Source organism: Sorex fumeus, unplaced genomic scaffold (genome assembly GCF_029834395.1).
Source record: "Sorex fumeus unplaced genomic scaffold, SorFum_2.1 ptg000067l, whole genome shotgun sequence".
In the NCBI taxonomy this organism is placed as follows: domain Eukaryota; kingdom Metazoa; phylum Chordata; class Mammalia; order Eulipotyphla; family Soricidae; genus Sorex; species Sorex fumeus.
This window is the reverse complement of record NW_026606124.1, coordinates 4,525,453-4,543,688: the sequence shown is the minus strand read 5'-3', so window position 1 is coordinate 4,543,688 and position 18,236 is coordinate 4,525,453. Positions and strand designations below refer to the sequence as shown.

Below are 18,236 nucleotides of genomic sequence, written 5' to 3'. Positions count from 1 at the left end.
AATTTGGCATAACATCTTAAATGACTATGTAGTGAATTGTAGTATTTTAATGCACTGAAGGTTTTTGTTATCTGAGTTTTATGTGTTTCTCTAAGAGACCGATTTGACGGAAACTAGTTTCACATGTACAAGAGTTTAGCAAAAAGGATTAAGAAAAAATTAAATAAGTCCACTTAGAAAAGAAATTTTTAAGTAAAAATTATTTAGATAAGATTCTAAATTTAATTTTCAAATTCTCAAGTTTTGCTTATAGCTCTTAATAGCTATTTGAGGGCTGGAGTGATAGCATAGCGGTTAGGGCGTTTGCCTTGCACGTACCCGACCAGGGTTCGATTCCCAGCATCCCATATGGTTCCTCGAGCACCACTGGAAGTAATTCTTGAGTTCATGAGCCAGGAGTAACCCCTTTGCATTGCGGGGTGTGACTCAAATAGGGGGAAAAAAATAGCTTTTTGATTTTGGGCAGTAGATTACTCTTACCTAGGCCTCAGTTTTATCTTTCAAATGAGTTGAATATGACCATTAAAAAAGGGCTGGGCATGTGACCCAGAAGTAGAGCGCTTATGTTGCATACGTAAAGCCATCATTTGATCCCCAGCAAGCCCTGCTCCCACCTCCCTCCACGTACACATGGTGTTCTTTTAAATTCTCTTCCAGCTTAAGAATTGTTTTTGTTTGATTTTTCAAGAGTGTAATGAGAAATCATAATCTTGAGTGTTTAAAGAGTCAGTCAGTATGACTGTTGCTATGAAGTAAACGAATGTTTTGGCCTTTTTGTTTTGTTTTGTTGTGTTTTGTTTTAGAGCCACCGCAAGTAGTGCTCAGGTCTTTGTACTCATGGATCACTTTAGGCGGTGGGGGGGGGGAGGGGTGGCATTTATGGTGCTGGGGATTGAACCCAGGTTGGCAAGTGCCTGTACTCTGTTGTCTGGCCCCATTTTTTGGACCATTTTTATTCATTAATATATTCTTTGCCAGTTGGCCTTCATTTTGTATTAATTATAAATATCTCTGTAGAATATTACTGGAATTTAATGTGTTGTAGGTCATACAAAGTTTTTCTTTTCTTTGGTCTTCCACTGCTCTTTCAGCCCTTCCATAATTTAAATCTTAAATAGAATTTGAATACTGAAAGCTGTTTGCAAATCCGTAACTTTCTCAGTGACCTTGGTATAGTGTAACACAGTCAACAAATTAGAATTAAAAATCATGAGATTTGCAGTGTAAAGTTTGCTTGCAGTTCTAACTGATAATGAAGAATGCATTGTTTCAACACAGCAGGCACTGTCCTACATGTTAGAAACATAATAGAAAATGAGAAAAGCATAACGCCTGGGACTGGGGATATTCAAAGACTGGTCTGTGAAGGCCCCAGGTTTGAGTCCCTGTGGGTTTTTGTTTTTGTTTTTGTCTTCTTCTTTTTGGGTCATACCTGGCGATGCTCAGGGGTCACTCCTGGCTCTGCACTCAGGAATCATTCCTGGGCGTGCTCAGGGGACCATATGAGATGCTGGAAATTGAACCCGGGTCGACCGTGTGCAAGTCAATTGCCCTACCCGCTGTGCTAATCGCTCCAGCCCCGAGTCCCTGTGTTTTATGGGCCTCCACACACCACCAGGGTGAACCTACTGACCCCAGCCCCAGCTTCCCCTGAGTATTGTTTGGGATACCCATAAGCTGAACCCCATAATAATAGGTAAAGATAAAATCCTGCTTCAGGTAATTTGTAATACCTGGCAGACAAAGTGATATATTCAGAAAGAATGAAACTAATTTTGATAGGGTGTAATGCTGTGGGGACGTGTTAGACATCTGTGTCCATTTGGGATCTGGGAGGGCTTGTACAGAAGATGGCCAAGTGACCTAGGAAAAGCTAGAATGATTAGTGTTAAAAAGTGTCAGAGAAAATAATTGAAAAGTGAACTTAGAATTAACAATGAGAAATGTAATGACCTTGGAAAGTTACTTTAAGTAGGTGATAAGGTGAGAAAAAAACTGCTTGCACTGAAAGGTGATTAACTTGAAGGTAGGAAAGGAAGTGGAAGGCAGTATAAAGAAGTTAGGAAATCTGGATTTTCAGTAAAGCACAGAAAACAGCAACGTGGGTTGGAAAGTAAATTTGAAGAGTTATGGAAACTATAGTGGGTGTTATGAAATATCTAATTATGAAAAAACTAGGACTTTTTTCACAACCGGTTAATTTCCATGTATTCCGTTTTAGAAATAAAGCAGTTTCATTCAAGCTTTATTATTGAATAACTGGTTTCTTCTACTGTGAAAATCCTGCATTTCAGTTTTCTTTTTTTTTTTAAGTACTTGACCTTTTTTTGGTGCCAAGAATTGAACCAAGGGCCTCACATAATGCAAGACAAGAACTTGACTCTAAAATGCATCCTTAGCTCTATACTTGCTTTTATTATGCACTTTCCTTCTCAAAAGCCTCAAAGCTTTATGTGGTTCCACACAAAAATGGGCTTTTAGCTTAGTTTAAGTTAAAAAATGTTGGAATTAAGTATCCTAGGTAAATAACTTTTTTTAAAAAAAGGAGTTTCTTGAGACTTTTTATGTCCTCCACCCCCTTTTTGTTGTACCTATAATTTTTACTCCTGGGCTATTGTATTTTTAAGAAGTAATTGCTATAAGAAAAAAATACATTGAAGATTGTTCAGTGTACTGAACAATTGAATATAGGTAGTCTGTTCTCCCTCCACCCCCAAATTGGTAGGACTTCCCACCTCTCTTTTCCTTTTTAATTTTTAACTCATTCCACTTGCTGAGGGAATTACTTCCCTGATTATTTTTTCCAGTATTATTTAAAAATGGCTTCACATTTAGAAATTATGTGGACAGCAGGAAACTTTGCAGTACCAAGATCTAATTTAGGATCAGCTGAGTGCAAGGCAAGTGCCTTAACCCCTGTACTATCTCTTTGGTCTCAGTATAATTTCTTCTTTCTAGAATGCCCTTCTCATTATAGCCTTGAACGTCAGCTGGTGATCTGGCAACAAGTTAGCCCAGTTGTCCTTCACTGGTGGGGAATATCTTTGTTTCCAAGATTGCCCCTGCCCGTCTCCCTCCCTCCCTACATCCCTCCTCCTCCTCACACCTGGAGGTGTTTAGGGCTTACTCCTAACTTTTCACTTAGGGAACACTCCTGGCAGTACTCAGGAAATGGGGTTCCTGGGATTGAACCCGGTTCGGCCGTGTGCAGCAACAAGTGCCGTACCCTGTATATTATCACTCTGGCTTCTCCCTGCCTTTTTTTTTTTAATAGACATAAGCTTTGATTTTCCTAATGTTTATCTTCACCTGTTCTGTGAATTAGGTTAAAATCATTGGCAATCTGAATAGTATCATATTTTGTTTCTCTGTTCTCTCAGCCGTGCTCTGAGAATGATTCAGTGTCAGAGATGGGGCCCAGGCCTCTGGCCTGTCAAGTGCATACTCGGCCCATGGCACTCTCTTTGGTCCCCCACTATAGAAGTATAACCTGTTTGCAGTAATGCTGTGGGGACCATGTGGTGCCAGGAATTAAATGCAGAACACTACATTGTGTTTGTAGAAAACACAAACAATAGCAGCAACAAAAGCCGCAAAGGGTTGAAGAGATATTACGGGAGGCAAGGCACTGGCTCTGCCCTTACATGTGGCTGACTCCAGTTTGACCCGAGTATGTTTTGTGAGTACTGTTTAAAAATGACTCCTGAGCACCACTGGTGTGTCCCAGGCTTTCCTCTTCTCCTAGCTGCCCCCAACACACACACACAGAGCAACGGAAGCAGAATGGGGATGTGTCTTCGTGGCACAGTACGTGCTTTTTATGTGTGAGGACCAGGCTTGATCCCAGTAGTGTGCACATGTTCACAGCACACTCAGAACAAAGGGAAGTAGGAATAAATTTGGCAAGAATGTAGAAAGTCTCTAAAAAAAAACTTTGTTTTTTATTTTGGGGCCGACGCTCATCAGTACTCAGAGTTTACTCCTAGGTCTGCACTTAGGAGTCACTCCTAGTGGGCTTTGGAGACCTTATGGGATGCCAGGGATCAAACCTGGGTCGGCTCCATTCGAGGCAAGCGCCCTGCCGTCTGCTATATCTTTTAAGTTAAAAAATACATTTCTAAGAAGAAACTTTAAACACTAATGAATAAAGGATAATGAGTATTTTAAAAGAAAAATTTTAAAAATGTTTTTAAAATAATTGGTGCCTGGCTAGGTGGAAGCTACTCATTCTTAGAAAAGGTGATACAGTAGTATTAGGAGAGTTTACTATATAAAGGATACATTTCAGGTTCCATGGAGTTCATTGAGAGGTTTCCTTGTCTTGCACATGTTCAACCTAGTTCAATATCTGAGAACATCCTGGATCACTGACCAACAATTGTGGTCCCTGCCCCATCCCACCAAAAAAGAACGTAACTTTGTTTATTTGAGGGAGGCTGCCCCCAGTGATACTCAGGGGTTACACCGGGCTCTATACTCAGGAATTAACTCCTGGCAGGTTTGGGGAACCTTATGGAATGCTGAGGTTCAAACCTGTGTTAGCTGTGTGCAAGGCAATCACCCTGCCTGCTGTGCTATCACTCTGATCTCAAAAGAATAAGGTTTCTGGCCTTGTTTTGGGTTTTTTTTTGGGGGGGGGGGGTGGGGGAGCACATCTGGTGATACTCAGGAATAACTCCTGGCAGGGAGTGGAGGACCATATGGGATGCCAGATACTGAATTGAACCTGAGTTTGCTGCATGTTACACTAGCATCTTAACCTGTTTTACTATCTCTGTCATCACATGGGTTATTTAATTGGTGTGTCTGGAACAGTTCTGATTACTTCCGTATTGAAAGGATGATTATAAGGGAGAATTTTTTAAAAAATTTTTATTAGTGAGACATCATGAGGTACAGTTGTAGACTTACAAATTTTTGTGCTTGTGTTTCAATTATACAATGATCAAATACCCATCTCTCCACCAGTGCCCATTTCCCACCACCACGGATCCCAGTATCCCTCCCACCCCCATCCCCCCCATCCCCCCCCTGCCTCCGTGGCAGAGCATTCCCTTTTGTTCTCTAAGGGGGAATTATTTTTAAACATGATTTCCAAATGAGATGAAAACTCATGTCTATATAGCCCCATATCAAAATGAATTGATTTTAAGGCTTTATTTTTTTATTTTATTTTATTTGCTTTTTGGGTCACATCCAGTGATACTCAGGTATCTGGTTCTGCTCTCAGGAATTCTTCCTGGCGGTGCTTGGAGGACCATATGGGATGCCTGGGATTGAACCTGGGTTGGCTACGTGCACGGCAAATGCCCTCCCTGCTGTACTATCACTCCGCCCTTAGCACTGTCCTCCCATTGTTCATCAATTTGCTTGAGCGAGCCCAGTAACGTCTCCATTGTGAGACTTTGTTGTTACTGTGTCTGGCATATTGGATACATCATGGGGAGCTTGCCAGGCTTTGCCGTACGGGTGACATCCTCTCGGTAGCTTGCCGGGTTCTCCGAGAGGGGCGGAGGAATCGAACCCAGCTCAGCTGGGCTGGCTGCGTGCAAGGCAAACACCTTGGCTAAGATCAAGTGTAGTATCACTCCGCCCAGAGGTTTAAATTTTAAAGGATTACATTTTGTTGCATCTAAATAAAAAGCTGCTACATAGCAACAACATAAGTATAATAAAGGCTAAAACTAAAAGAAACTTTTACTTCTATAACCTAAATAAAATTTTTCACTCTATTAATGAACAAAAATAGTTGAAGGTAGTATACAGAAAAAGAACCATATAATTCTAAAACTTTTTTCAAATATTTAAACTTTACTCATAATAAAAGGAATTAAAATCAAATCTAATAAAGTTTGCTCATCTACCAAGTAGACTGGTAAATAAAAAGTGGTTGGATAACATACCTTGTAGACTTAGATCTGTTTAAAGCAATTTATCTTATACAGACTACCATATAAACTGCCATAGCCTCTATGGATGAAACTTGCTGATGTGTCATATTGTAACTGGGTGCCTTTTTTGTTTCCACTGGTACAATTTTGTCTTTTGAGACATCTGTAGGACCACAGTATGTGTCAGTCACATATGTCGTCAGTGCAGTTAATGGAGCAGCATAGGGAAGAAATTTGGCAGCTTAAATATCCATTCATGTAGTTTATATAAATGACTTGTGGTGCTTCCAAACATACTATAAAGAAACAGTGAACCCACTATACTAATATTAGTACCCCATCAAACAATCTATTTTAATTTCGAAAGTATATTTAGAAGAGATTATGTGTTCCTCTTATGTTTGTGTGTGTGTGTGTGTGTAACCTTTTATGTGTGTGTGTTCCTGTGTGTGTGTAACCTTTTCTGTAAAGATACATAAGGTATTGGAATTAGTGATTGCTTTTAGGTAAAAAATAGTAAAGGGAAGGTATGAGAATGAGGATGGCTTTTTTCCCACCACTCTTGTTACTTATTAACTTAAAATAATTTAATAATATTGCAAAATATTTTTGAACTAAAGTAGGGAAAATTGAGTTTTTTAAAAATAATGTTTCTTCTTGGGGCTGGAGCAATAGCACAGCGGGTAGGGCATTAGCCTTGCACGTGACCGACCCGGGGTCGATTCCCAGCATCCCATATGGTACCCCGAGCACTGCCAGGAGTAATTCCCTGAGTGCATGATCCAGGAGTAACTCCTGCGCATCGCCGGGTGTGATTCAAAAAGAAAAGAAAAAAGTTTCATTAGCATTTATTTGTGGGGCTACTGCTAGAAATCGCGCAAATCAGGGAAGGCCACAACACACAAAAAAGGGACCAGCCAGTAGAATGGCGGGGGGTGGGTGGGAAGAAATGCCGCAGGACAGAAATAAAAGTCAGAAAAGGGCTGAGAAATACAACGCTAGACTCTCTAGTACTGAAGTACTTGCGTAACATCCCATAGCAGAATTTACTTCCTTTGGCCATCTCTCAAATGGCATTTCAAATCATATAATATAGAACTTTACCAAAATGTTCCTGTTATTTAATTATCTGAATAATCTTTGGGTTTCCAAAATATTTGGTTTTCTAGGTTATTATTCCACACAGTTGCAGTCTTTTGTGTGACCTTTGCCCGTGTGGGGAACAGGCGATCTAGTGCCTCTCAGTTTGTATCCCCTCCACATGACACTCAGCGGGTGGGGCCGGCAGGACCTGCTGTGCTTAGGGCCTGTAGAGTAGCCCAGCAAAGTGTGGAAGGCCTTGTGCTTTTGGAATTGAACTGGGCACGTGTCCTTGCCCCTGTGTCATGTTTTTTATAACAGCTTTATTGGTGCTATTCAATTATATATTGGTATATAGCAAATATAATGCTACCTACAATTCACCTGTATATAATTGTGGCGGCTGGATTTGAGCCACACAGCTTTGCTCAGGGATCACTTCTGGTGATGTAGGACAAGCATATGAAGTGCCAGGTTGGCAGCATGCAAGTCAGGCCCCTTACCTGCTGTAGTATCTCTCTGCCCCCTATCTATGTCTATATCTGTTAATTTTTTTTTTAATATACTGTTTAGTAGGCAGTGGCACATTTTGTTGCAGAGGATATTTATAACCAAAAGACACCTTGTACTCTTGTATGGTCAGTTTCCAGTATCTCCCTGTACTCCAGCCCTTGGCAACTACCGATCACAACTTCCACCTTAATTTGCCTATTATGAACTTCCTAATTGGACACTGGGTTGTCTTTAATGACTCTCTGCTTTTACTTAACATATTTTCAAGTTTTAGTCATGTTATAACTTGTATCAGTACTCCCATTTTGTGGCTGAATAATATTTTATGGATATTACATGTTTTATTTTTCTACTTACCAGCTGTGGATCATTTAAATTCTTTCCACTTTTGACAATTACAGATACTAGTTGCTGTGAACCATTATTGTAACAGTTTCTGTGTGAATGTGTTTTCATTTTTTGCATATATACCAAGGAGTGGAATTGCTGGATTGCATGTTCTTATTTAATCTTTTGAAAAAAATGCCAGAGTATCTTCAAAGTTTTTACGCGTTTGCATTCTCACCTGCATAGTATGAGCATCCTAGTTTCTCCACATCTTACCAACACTTTTGTTAGTTTTTTTTTTTTAAGTAAGTGGGTGCGTTGGTAGTGGAAAATGTGCACTGGTGAAGGAATGGGTGTTGGAGCGTTGTATGACTGAGACTCAATCATGAACAGCTTTGTAACTATATCTTTAGGTGCTTCAATTAAAAAAAAAGTAGGTGTAGGTGGAATCATCTTGTGTGGTTTGGGTGGGAGGGGGTGATGGGTGTGTGTTGGGCCACACTTGGTCCTTACTCAAGAATTACTTCTCCTGGCAGTGCCAGGGATCAAACTAGGTTTGGCTCCTTGCAATGCAAGTGATTTCCAGTACTATTCTTTTAAAATGTCATTGTGATTTTAAGGCTATTTTGACTGGAGAGAGAGTACAATGGGCAAAGGTATTTGCCTTACACTCACCCTGCTGGCTTCAATTGTTGGCACTCCTTATGGTTTCCCAAGCTCCATCCGGAATAATGCTAGAGTGCAGACCAGGAGAAAACCCTGAGCACTGCTGGGTGTAGTGCATAATTACAAAGTAAAACAAACAAAGGCTTCCTTCTGGGGGATGATGGGGGTGAGGGCAGTTTAGATCACACTCTCCTGCTCAGGCAAGCTCTCTGCTCGGGAGTGATTCCTTGTGGTGCTTGGAACCAAACTAGAGTTAGCTATGTGCAGGGAAAGTGTCTTATCTCCTAAAATATCTTTTAACCCCCTATTTTGTTTGAGCTTTTTTTTTATATATATAATGCTTGGGATTGAGCTCAGAGATTCACATCTGTCATATGCTTATTGGTATATAACATTTCTAATTTAATACAGGGTCTGAAGAGATAGTGCAGTGGGTAGGGTGGTGGCCCTGCAGGCAGCTGACCCTGGTTCAATCCCTGGTATAGCATATGGTACCGTCAGCACCACTTGGAGCAGTTCCTCTGAGTGCAGAGCTAGGAGTATCCCCTCAGTGTAACTGGATGTAGCCCAGAACAAAATTTATACAGTTAATAATGTCTGCCATTCCTAAAATTAATAATCCTATAGATTCACTTTTCATTCTCATTGGTGTTTTCTGTTCACTGCATATGTCCGTCTAGATTTCACTACCTAGAACTTAATTTTATTAACCATCTGTTATCAAATAGGTATTGTAGGTACCATGAAGAATGTGACCTAAAATAACCTTACGGTGATTTTTCTGGTAATGCAACATTTTTATTTGTTGTTGTTGTTTTTTTTTTTAAGTCTTTGTTTTATTTTTGTTGCAGTATTTCACTGGCCTTGAATGTGGACATAAGTTTTGTATGCAGTGCTGGAGCGAATATTTAACTACCAAAATTATGGAGGAAGGCATGGGACAGGTAAAGATGCCAATTTGATTTTAGTTTGTATTCAACTTCTACGGTGTCTGGGTCGTTGCATAAATATAAACAGGTAAGTTTTAATGGATTATGAATTACATAGGGGAGCTTATTTTTTAAAGATTAAGATAACTAAAATATAGTTGAGGGGCTGGAGTAATAGCACAGTGGGTAGGGCGTTTGCCTTGCACACGGCCGACCCAGGTACAATTCCCAGCATCCCATATGGTCCCCCAAGCACTGCCAGGAGTAATTCCTGAGTGCAGTGATAGGAGTAACCTCTGAGCATCGATGGGTGTGACCCAAAAAGCAAAGATAAATAAATAAATGAGGTCTTTTTTTCTATTTGATATGGGGCATTTTAGTATTAAGATCCATTCCAGTAATTCTCAGCAAACATCTACTTTTGTATATTTCAACAGTTTCGTCAGGTTACTTGCTTTTGCCAGAAACCAGTTAATCAGGTCAATAATGCTGGAATCTTGTGGTTATAAATAATTTCACATAAATAGCCCATATATTTCCTTTAATACAAAGTTGTCAAGAACCTGCCAGTATTGCTGCTTTCCTTCAGTGTAACAATGGTAAAGGTTCAGTGAGTGTTTGTTGAATGAAGACAGTTTAAATTTCTCTTTCAGACTATCTCATGCCCTGCTCATGGTTGTGATATCTTAGTGGATGACAACACAGTTATGTAAGTATTTCTTTTATCTTCTGCCTGTTGAATATTAGTTAAGCCAGACTAATTTTTACTTAGAACTTTAAAAATGTTTTTTATCTCAAAGGAGTGAAAATTTTAGTCTGGAGTCTTTGCAGATTCTCATTTGTGTGATCTAAAGTCTATTTGTAATTGGTTAAATTCCCTGTGACTACTCTGGTAAACCTGGCAATACATAATAGTTTCCATAAACCTTGAAATTGGAGCTTAGTCTGTTGAAGTTCTCAGGGAATCATGCTGCGTAGTATTAAAATAAGATAAGGAGATTGTCTCTTGACAGCTTTGAAACAGGTAAAAAGAATGATAAGTACACCAGATCTTGTTGTACATCTGAAACCATTAAGAGAAAGAAGGAAGGAGAATTCAGTAGGGATGGATTTGCAGCCATCTCTCACAGTCTCGTGGATGACCCCAGTACGTAGACTGCCCACAGAGGAATGCCTTAAAAAGTAGAAATGCCCAAGCCTCAATATCCTCAACCTTCTCAGTCATTAGCTGTGAGCTATGCGGCAGAAATGTGGCCTTAATTGGAACATTGCTTCAGATCCTAAACACTACTTGAACATGCAAGCATCAGGGGCCTGGAATGTGCCCCTAGAGATGAATACTAAAGCTAGAATGTATGTGAGCAAAACAAGGGGGTGTCGCTATTGGACACTGAAACTCAATTGTGGGTGCATAGCCACCGAATCTGTATGTGAACCCTGGTTATTTTGAATAAAAAACAGGGACCATGGTCTTTTAGTAGAGTTTGTATTATCCAGGTATGTCCTGGTTCTTGTATGCTGTGATCTGCCTGTCTTATGGTCACTCCTACATAAATTCATAGTTTTAATACTTAACTCGTTGTCTTTTTCCAAGGTTTGTTGTCATCCAAGGTGCTTTCAGAACTCTTTTCATAGTCTATTATATACATCAGCACTTAGATACTTTTATTTTCCTGACAGTAACATAACTTATGAATTCTTACAGTTATACAGGTTAGAGGGCAAGTTCAACAAATTGAAGCACATACTTTATTCAAAAGAAGCCCAGATTTGATCCCCAACACCACATAATCCCCTGGGGTTGATCCCCAGCATCCCATATGGTCCCCCAAACCAAATCAGGAGTGATTCCTATGTACAGAGACAGGAGTAACACCCCTGGTACCACGGGGTCTGGCTCAAACACCCCCCCTTCCACATTTTTTTTTTTTTAAAGAATATATATGTAACAGGAGTAAACTAAAAGTGTCATAGGACATGAACTCTTGAGGAAGGAGAGCAAAAGAATTAAATCAGGTATTAGAAGAGGTCAGAGTGTGCAAAACATAGCCTTTATTAAAGGTTTTAATGAGGTTGGATTCCGATGTATTTTTTTCTGACTTTGTCAGTGGTTGCTCTTTCTCTTTAATAGTATTCTTAAAACTGGCAGAAATGTTTACCATTTATACTATTGAAACTTAAATTTCAAGATTCATTGTTTTCATTGATGCCTCGAAATTGTTGTGAATTACAGAATCGTCTAGATTGACGAGAGAAGCCAGGAATGCATGTTTTGTGGGTTTGAGGCCTGCTTTTATCCCTGGTTGCACATGGTACCCAGAGCACCACTGGTGGTAGCCACCAAATATCATCAGCCTTCATGCCATGCCCCCCAGTAGAAATTTCAAATTGTGGCAGTTTTTTTTTTGTTGTTGTTGTTATTGTTTGTTTTGTTTTGTTTTGTTGAAATATTTAAGCCCTTAACTAAAAATAAATCTTTTTGTTGTTTTTTCAGGCGCCTGATCACAGATTCAAAAGTTAAGTTAAAGTATCAACACTTAATAACAAATAGCTTTGTAGAGGTAAGTGGTTTAGGTTTTTCTTTTTTTTTTTATTTTCTTTCTTTTCCAATTCTCCTCCCCCTTCATTGTAGATATTATTGCTTTAAAGACTGAAGTTTTGCTCTACATGCTTGGCTGTGTTGCTTGCACATTTTAATTTTATTATTTTTAAAAATTTTAATTTTATTTGGTTGGGGTCTACACCAAGCTGAACAGCCACCAATGTTCACTGGGGTCTCCACTTTTTTGTTGTGATGCTGGCACTGGTGTGCTCAGAAATCAGTTGCAGAGGGCTTGCCTTACACAGCGATGATCCAGGTTTGATCTGGCATCCCATGTGGTCTGTGGTCTACTGAGAACCATCAGGAGTATTTCCAAAGTGTAGGGGCAGGAGTGACCCCTGAGCACTGCCAGAAATGGCCCCAAAAACAAAAGAAAAGAAAGAAATTGCTTATAATACTGGCAGTCACACACAACAGAGCTACTGGCTAAAATAGCAAAATTGTCAGGATTATGTTTGTCGCATGGGATACTGTGGATTTTAACTCATGACCTCTGTGCTGTTTCTCAAGGCCTTCCTGCTTTCAGTAAAAGGAATTTTGTTTAATCATGGAAATTCTTGTTTTTCGTTTGTAAAACTAATTATGTGTCAGAGGGATGTATGGTGGGTTATGGCATGATGAATGCCTTGCAAACAGCCAATCTGGCTTCATTCTTCAGCTTCCCATATAGTCCCCGGATCCCTGCCAGGAGTGATCCCTGAACACAGAGTTAGGAATAAGTTCTGAGCACAGAGCTGGGAGTAGCACCCGAACACCACTAGGCATTCCACAAAAGACAACTTAAAACCTTTTGAGAATATTAAATTCTATCTTGGCTGTGGTTAGGAATTGGTTTTGTTTACTTTTGTTCTCAGAGGAATTTTTAGGATGAAACAGAAGCTATTTTATGAAAGAGTTCAAAGGATCTGTAATCTGAAAATGTGCATCCAGAAGCATAGGACCAGATGTAGGAACAGTATTTGTCACCATGTCCTTTACCCCTTGCATTAGGGAAACCGTAAAAATAACTCTTTGTTGTGCTAGGATATCTTTCATTGTGGCTTAATTTACTGTCAGTTTTTAACTGTGTAACTTGTATTTCAGTGCAATCGACTGTTAAAGTGGTGTCCTGCCCCAGATTGCCACCATGTTGTTAAAGTCCAATACCCTGATGCTAAACCTGTTCGCTGCAAATGTGGGCGTCAGTTTTGGTAAGCAGGTGATTTCCTAAGTCGAAATGGTGCCCTTAAGTTTTCTGCTCTCTCTGTTCTCTGTAGAAAACAGTAGAAAATTTGTTTACTTCAGGTGGGTGATGTTACTCTTTACTTTTTAATTTTGTTGGGGGTGGTATGAATTAGATTAAAATGCCTCATCCTTTTAAAATACACATAGAAAGCTAAGTCTTAAGTGAGTTTTTTTTTTGGTTGTTGTTCGAGTTCTGTATTTTTCTAATGGGGAAAATACAACTATAATAAATTTTTTGTATGCTTCTTTAGAACGTGTATGGTAGTGAAATAGCTTACAGACCTGGGACAAGACAAGAACTCAGTTCTCCTTTCTGGTTGATTATTCTGTCAAATGATGTTTTCTCTAAAAGTTTAATCATGGGACCGGAGCGATAGTACAGTGGGGAGGGCCTTTGCCTTCACGTGGCCGACTTGGGTTCAATCCTCGGCATCCCATGCGGTCCCCCGAGCACCGCCAGGAGTGATTCCTGAGTGCAAAGCCAGGACTAACCTCTGACCCCAAATGCAAAAATAAATGAATAAAATTATTTTTAAAAGTTTAATAATGCTTCTAAAATTATATATGTAGTTAAATTTGAAAAGATGAAACTGATTTAGTTGTGTTTTTTTAAAGTAAAATATGTTCTTCTCTGGCTCCGTTGGCCCTGACTTTCATAGTAACCTGGGTTTTTCGAAAACTCTTCAACTCGAATTCTAGATTTGACTTACCAGAAATTCACAAAACTGTGTCATAACTGTGTCATGACCTTTTTTGTGAGTCTTTGAAGAATGCAGTATCATAGGGTGCTGGAGCAATAAGACAGTAGGCAGGGCACTTGCCTTGCATAGGGTCCACCCAGATTTGTTCCTAGCATCCTACACAATCCCCCAAGTCCACCAGGGATAACTTCTGATGACCACTGGGTTTGACCCCAAAACAAAGCACACAAAAAAGATACAGTAGAGAAAAGCTTAACAGGTTGAGAATGTAATTTTGCTTGCAGAAAGTCCAGGTTCAATTCCTGGCATCACATTGTCCCTCAAGCACTGCCAGAAGCAATCCCAAGAGCACCACGTTGGGTGTAGCTCCTGAACACCACCACCAACAACAAAAGAGAGGTCCAGTCAGGAGTTGGCTGAAAGTGCCAGTGCTCATATTTTGCTTATCCTGGTGCCTCAGATTCAGTTATGACATTGGGTACCAGCACTGTTGGAGCAACCCCTGAGCATCTCTGGGTAGGAACCAAAAACCAAGAATAAGAAGCCAATCTATGGGGCTCTGGAGCTAGCATATAGGCACTTAATTAGTATCTCATACCATTCTATTTTTTTCTCCAGACATCTATAGAATTTGATATTCATTTCCTTCATACTCCAGGGGCCAATGCAATAAGTAATACAGCCAGTAGGGCACTTGCATTGCACATGGCCAACCCAGGTTTGATCCCAGATATTCCATATGGTCCCCTCTGAGCACTGCCAGGAGTGATCTCTGAGCACAGATCCAGGAGTAAGCCCTGAGTACTACTGGGTGTGGCCCCCAAACCAAAAACTTCTCCAAAAAGCAGGCAAATTAATTCAAAGTATGTATAAAATATGCATTGAAAGTTCATTCAGTTATACAGCAGAGTCTTAACCTACTTTTTAATATAATTTAAATTTAAAGCATTTGAATCTTAGATTTAAGACAGAATAATTAAGAGTACTTAGTAACTGAAATGTTGTTGAAGGTGGTTTGTTTTTGTTTTGTGTTTTTTTTTTTTTTTTGAGAGGTTGTTTTGGCCACACCTAGCAGCGCTCAGGGTTTTCGCCTGCCTCTGCACTCAGGAATCATTCCTGGACCTTGTGGCATGCCAGGGATCAAATCTAGGTCAACATTGTATAAGGCAAGCACTCAACTCAGGGTGTATCTCTACAGCCCTGCGTTTTCTTGTTTTGCACCTTGTTCAGTACAGTTATCGATTATGTTGAGATTCATTTGTTTGGATTGTGCAAAGATGTGGCTTGTTTGCGTACCACATATTGTTTACTGTGTATTAGGCATAATAAATTATATCCAAGTAAGTAGTAATTCATACTAAGACATGTAAAGTCATTTCAAAGCTTTAGAAAAAAGATAATGTATACTGATTTGTTGAAATTAAACTCAAATTAATAAAAATTATTTGTTCAGTTTCAGTTAAAGAATGGTTGCAGCAAGAAACTATATTAAAAAACTCAGGAAAGTACAGATCTAACTAAACCGATTTTTGTCTTATCAGTTTGGTAGCTTTTAATTAAGATAGAATTATAACAAAATATCCCTTCATACTTTAATCATTCTTATACATGTATTGAGTACTCAGTACATACTTGTCCTCGCACTAAATTCTAAACAACTTACTGTGAAATAAAGCAGACATGGTTCCTCTCCTTGTTTTGCTTAGTTACTAGGGAACTATAAATCATGACATAGTATGTTTACCTTCCTTAGTAGGTGGGACTTAATTATTTTAACTCTTGTGTTACTTAACAGCTTTAACTGTGGAGAAAATTGGCATGATCCTGTTAAATGTAAGGTGAGTTTTGCGTTTTCGTTTTTAAGCAGCATAACACATGTGATGCTTCGACAAATTGCTCACAATTTGTTACTTACACAGTAGCAGATAAATTTTATTTTGTGGTCTTTACTTAAGTTGATCATTTCTTGGACCTGAGCAGTTGTACTGTGGATAAGGCGCTTGTTTTGCATGCAGTCACCCTGGGGTTGATCCCTAGGACCACATTTGCTGCCCTGAGTCCACTAAGAGTGATCTCTAAATATAGAGCCAGGAGTAAGCCCAGAACACCAAAATAAATAAGTAAATGGAAATAAACTTATAGGTAATCAGTTTGGATTTTATGTTTGAAGTGTTATTTGTTAAGGTGATTTTTTTTAAATCTTCAGCCTAAGTCTTTTGTTGTGCCATAACAGTTGTTGTTTTTACACAGTGGTTGAAGAAGTGGATTAAAAAGTGTGATGATGACAGTGAAACCTCCAATTGGATTGCAGCCAACACAAAGGTTGGTATTTTTCTTTATTAAATTCTGCCACTAATGAACCTGATAATGATTAGATTAAATTATAGCGGAATCAATAAGACTCCTAGTCATTAGTCTTGATTTATATTTATCTCACTTATACTCCCCTTGATTAATTTTATTTAGTTTTTTGAGTGTTAAGTTTTTGGGTTTGAATTCTGTAATGCTTGTAAGTGTAGTGCTTTGCTTTAGAGGATTTTAATTGGAAAATAATTTTATTTTTTAAACAACAAAGCGACACTTTCTTTCATCTAGGGCTTTTATAATGCCTTCTCATATTGTTCTTGGCTTCCTGTTAGTAGAAATGGATTGGTATTAACTCAGTTTTATTAATTTGTTTCTTTTTCTGTTACATTTATGCTTACAAAAATTTCCATTCTTTAATCTTGAAGGAATCATTCTTTAAAACAGGAGTAAACTTTTATTATGCAACGGAACTGACCTTAACTAATCTATTTCATGTTCAATGTACTAAATATGATTTATTAAGAGATTTCTCCTGAAAAACAAATTTTTCAGTAACTGTCCTTTGGTTTTTTTGTTTTTTACTTCTTGTTTTCTGATACGTTGAACTTCTTTCAGACCTCTAAAATGTCTCAAAAATGCAATTACTCTTCTTCTTTTCTATCACCAAATAATAGCCAAAAATTTGAATCACAACTGTGTGCCCAAATTCTCAATAAGAAAAGTTTATAAGTATATAATCTTTAATTGAATATTCATTCTGTCTTTATAGGAAATTACTTGGGTATTCATGATAAGGGTATTCATGTACTGTTCATTTTTATATACGATTGTTTCCCACCTTTGAAGATAATGCTTTAAAGAATACTGAATTGTTTGACCAGTATTAAGTATGGGTTTGCACTATTTCATCACTCAGTCACAGGACAACAGTAGGAAGGAGTGCTTAAATTATAAAATTAATGAATCAAATTTCATACCATTATATATCTGCTACCCCAAAAAATGATCACTTAAGTATATATTTTGATCTTCTAGAAAGCATTAGCAGTGCAGCAGTAAGTTCTTTCATATTAAAAAAAAGCCACATCTTTGAGGAATGTATAATTTAAATATTTGTGTGCTCTCTAAAACTGTTATGATAAATAATGTCACACAAGCAAACATTATAAAATACATTGTGTAATGCCAGAAAATAACAATTACTCTTGTAATTGTAAAATTTTCCTGGGGCCAGAATGATAGTATAGATAGTATAATAATGGGGAGGGTGTTTCCTTTGCATATTGCTCACCCAGGTTCAAGTCCTAACATCCCATATGGTCCCCCAAACACTATCAGGAGCAATTCCTTAGTGCAGAGCCAGGTGTAAGTCCTGAGCTTAGCCAAAAACAAAAAACAAAACCTGTTTTCTAGCCAACCATTGTTCTATTGAAAATAGAGGATATATATAGAAAACATATTGCATATACATATATAAAAATAATACATATATTCATTAAAGTCCCCAAATCTTTGGATGTTTTTTGAAAACAATAGAATATGTGAGAGTTATATTTTCACTGAGAAGAGTGATTAGACTGTTGCTCTAATTCTACAGTTAGAGAAATTTCCAAATACTTTAAATTTCCAGAATGCATAAAATAGGAAGTACAGGACTGAATATGGTAGACTTAATTTAAATTATACAGGAAAAATGGTAATTGGTAGTAAGAAATTTATCAACTTGGTAGTTCTGAGCAAAACTGAAAGTTTATTCTCCTTAGAGATTTAAAAGTTTTATTACTATTACTGCCTTAAGATTTTTAGTGGTATCCTAACTTATTTAGAGATTAATGTCATGTGGTTAATTATAATAGTATTATGTGATTAATTATAACAAACATAAAATAAAATGTACTTGAGGCTTTGAATTTGGAAAAATGTAAAATTTCTTATGAGTAATTTAAATTTTTTATTAAAAATATATAGTTGGACGTTGTCAGGCCCAGGGAGATGA

General features: G+C 38.3%; 1 protein-coding gene across 1 annotated transcript in view; it reads left to right on the top strand.

Moving 5' to 3' along the window:
- ARIH1 (ariadne RBR E3 ubiquitin protein ligase 1) overlaps positions 1 to 18,236 on the top strand; it is a 73,783-nt gene that overhangs the window by 37,283 nt on the left and 18,264 nt on the right. The window contains exons 4-9 of the mRNA XM_056128824.1: positions 9,329 to 9,421; positions 10,060 to 10,115; positions 11,901 to 11,967; positions 13,092 to 13,198; positions 15,729 to 15,771; positions 16,184 to 16,255. Of these exons, the coding sequence (XP_055984799.1) occupies positions 9,329 to 9,421; positions 10,060 to 10,115; positions 11,901 to 11,967; positions 13,092 to 13,198; positions 15,729 to 15,771; positions 16,184 to 16,255 (438 nt within the window). The remainder of the gene's footprint in view (positions 1 to 9,328; positions 9,422 to 10,059; positions 10,116 to 11,900; positions 11,968 to 13,091; positions 13,199 to 15,728; positions 15,772 to 16,183; positions 16,256 to 18,236) is intronic.